We start from the raw sequence: 3,272 nt of genomic DNA on the forward strand, positions 1-3,272 counted from the left end.
CTTCCCCCCCCCGCGCGAGCGACGCCGCCGCCGCCGGTCGAGCCCTTTACGGGAGCTCCGAGCTCGTGTTCCCGGAGGCCGTGGGGCACCCGGCTCTGCCCGTCGGGCCCCACCAGCTCGGGGGTGGGTCGGGGTTACCTCACCCCCATTCTTTTTTCGGGCCTCAACACCGCGACCCTCTCAACTTCTACCCCTGGGTGCTGAGGAACCGCTTCTTCGGGCATCGCTTCCAAGGTGAGGAGGGAGAACCGGGCATCGCTCAACCGGATCCCCCGAGGGTTTTCCCGGGATGGGGAAAGGGAGAACAGGGAGCCCTGCCCGGCCCCGGGAGGCTGCGGAGCCCGGGGGAGCCCGAGGGGAACCCGGAGACGGGACCTGTTGCTTGAAGGGCCGGTACCGACGAACCGGAGCTCCGGGGTTCCGCAAAGCGGTGCCGAGGCCGCTTCCTCGCCCGGTTCTCGGTGCCTTTGCACACCCGGGGCTCGGCGTTTGCACACCCGCTGCGTTTAGCACACCCCGAAACTCCGTGCGTTTGCACACCCGCTGCCCGAGCGCGTTTGCACGGCCGGTGTGAGGGCACCTGCACCCCCCGTGCTCCGCGTGTGGGCACGCCCGGTGCTGAGGGCACTTGCACACCGGTGCTGAGTGTGTTCACACGCCCGGTGCTGAGTGTGTTCACACGCCCGGTGCTGAGGGCACTTGCACACCGGTCCTGAGTGTGTTCACACGCCCGGTGCTGAGTGTGTTCACACGCCCGGTGCTGAGGGCACTTGCACACCGGTCCTGAGTGTGTTCACACGCCCGGTGCTGAGTGTGTTCACACGCCCGGTGCTGAGGGCACTTGCACACCGGTCCTGAGTGTGTTCACACGCCCGGTGCTGAGTGTGTTCACACGCCCGGTGCTGAGTCCACTTGCACACCGGTCCTGAGCGCGTTCACACACCCGGTGCCCGTGCGTTTGCACGCTGGTGCTGAGCGCATTTGCACACCCGCTAGGAACTGCGTTTGCTCCCCGGGTGCTCGGTGCATTTGCACCCCCGGTGCCCGTGCATTTGCACCCCCGGTGCCCGTGCATTTGCACCCCCGGTGCGGTGCGGTGCCCCGGCGTGTGGCGGCCCCGGTGCGGGGGTCGCGGGGCTCCCGGGCCCGGCGTTTCCCGCTCCTGCGGGGCCCCGAGCCTGGCGGAGCCGGGAGTTTGGGTTTCCCGTTTTCCGAACGCAGAGAAAGATTGAGGCGGGTCGCGCCTGCACGGCGAGATTTCGTTTGGGTTTACAGCTTTTGTCTTTAGCCCCTTCTTTTTCCTGCTTCTTCTCGTCTGTTTCTTTATTTTCTCTTTCTTTATCTTATTTTTCTTATTTCATTTTTCTTTATTTTCTTTTTATTTTTCTTTTTTATATTGATGTTTATTTTAATTTTTCTTTCCCCCTTTTTTTTTTCCTGCTCTCTTCTCTTCTCTCTTCTCTTCTCTTCTCTTCTCTTCTCTTCTCTTCTCTTCTCTTCTCTTCTCTTCTCTTCTCTCTTCTTCTCTTCTCTTCTCTTCTCTTCTCTTCTCTTCTCTTCTCTTCTCTTCTCTTCTCTTCTCTTCTCTTCTCTTCTTCTCAACTTCTTTCTCTTTCATTTATCTTTCTTCTCTTTCTCTCCGCTTCTTTCTCTCTCTCTCTCTTTTTTATTTTCCTTTCTTTTCCTTTATCTGTCCGTGTCCTGCCACCCTTTCCTTTCCTTTCCTTTCCTTTCCTTTCCTTTCCTTTCCTTTCCTTTCCTTTCCTTTCCTTTCCTTTCCTTTCCTTTCCTTTCCTTTCCTTTCCTTTCCTTTCCTTTCCTTTCCTTTCCTTTCCTTTCCTTTCCTTTCCTTTCCTTTCCTTTCCTTTCCTTTCCTTTCCTTTCCTTTCCTTTCCTTTCCTTTCCTTTCCTTTCCTTTCCTTTCCTTTCCTTTCCTTTCCTTTCCTTTCCTTTCCTTTCCTTTCCTTTCCTTTCCTTTCCTTTCCTTTCCTTTCCTTTCCTTTCCTTTCCTTTCCTTTCCTTTCCTTTCCTTTCCTTTCCTTTCCTTTCCTTTCCTTTCCTTTCCTTTCCTTTCCTTTCCTTTCCTTTCCTTTCCTTTCCTTTCCTTTCCTTTCCTTTCCTTTCCTTTCCTTTCCCTTCCTTTCCCTTCCTTTCCCTTCCTTTCCCTTCCTTTCCCTTCCTTTCCCTTCCTTTCCCTTCCTTTCCCTTCCTTTCCCTTCCTTTCCCTTCCTTTCCCTTCCTTTCCCTTCCTTTCCCTTCCTTTTCCTTTCCTTTCCTCTCCCTTCCTGTGCCGCGGGGGTTCCCGGGGACCCCCGATTAGGATTATCTGCCCCTCACCGACCCTCTCCTGGCTCCTGCCTCCGGCGGCTCTGCCGAGCATCGCGGCCGCTTCAGGCGACTCCCGGGGGCACCAGCCCGGCCCCGCGAGCAGCTCAGTTCCATCCCGCCCCATCCCGAGCCTGAGCTCGTCCCGCTCCCGGCCCGACAGGGACCCGGGGGGTTCCCGCTCCGGCCCTCAACCCGCAACCCCGCACGGGTCCCGCTCCCTGCCCCTCCACCTGCCTCCTGCCCCTGCTTGTCCTCCTGCTTTTCTGTCTTCTCTTCCTTTATCTGTTTTTCCTTTTCTTTCTTTCACTCGTTTCTTTCACTTCTCTTTCTTTCTTTCTTTCTTTCTTTCTTTCTTTCTTTCTTTCTTTCTTTCTTTCTTTCTTTCTTTCTTTCTTTCTTTCTTTCTTTCTTTCTTTCTTTCTTTCTTTCTTTCTTTCTTTCTTTCTTTCTTTCTTTCTTTCTTTCTTTCTTTCTTTCTTTCTTTCTTTCTTTCTTTCTTTCTTTCTTTCTTTCTTTCTTTCTTTCTTTCTTTCTTTCTTTCTTTCTTTCTTTCTTTCTTTCTTTCTTTCTTTCTTTCTTTCTTTCTTTCTTTCTTTCTTTCTTTCTTTCTTTCTTTCTTTCTTTCTTTCTTTCTTCCTTTCTTCCTTTCTTCCTTTCTTTCTTTCTTTCTTTCTTTCTTCCTTCCTTCCTTCCTTCCTTCCTTCCTTCCTTCCTTCCTTCCTTTTCTTCTCTGTCTTTCTGTCTCTTTCTTTCTGTCTGTCTTTTTTTCTTGTCTTTCTTTCTTGTCTTTCTTTCTTCCTGCCTTTCATCTCTGTCTTTTGTTTCATCTGTTTTCTCTCTTTCTCTTCTACTTTTTCATCTCTAATTTTATTTTCTATTTTTTCTTCCTTTCTTTCCTTCACCTTTTTCTTTCTTGCTTCCCCTCTTTCCTTCTCTCACTCTTT

The 3,272-nt window shown here is 51.8% G+C and overlaps 1 protein-coding gene across 1 annotated transcript in view; it reads left to right on the forward strand.

Moving 5' to 3' along the window:
• LOC104392058 (homeobox protein EMX1-like) overlaps nt 1-3,272 on the forward strand; it is a 28,328-nt gene that overhangs the window by 15,259 nt on the left and 9,797 nt on the right. The window contains exon 4 of the mRNA XM_010001414.1: nt 20-234. Coding sequence (XP_009999716.1) covers nt 20-234 — 215 coding nt within the window. The remainder of the gene's footprint in view (nt 1-19; nt 235-3,272) is intronic.

Source organism: Chaetura pelagica, unplaced genomic scaffold (genome assembly GCF_000747805.2).
Source record: "Chaetura pelagica isolate M959 unplaced genomic scaffold, ChaPel_1.0 scaffold427, whole genome shotgun sequence".
Classification (NCBI taxonomy): Eukaryota; Metazoa; Chordata; class Aves; order Apodiformes; family Apodidae; genus Chaetura; species Chaetura pelagica.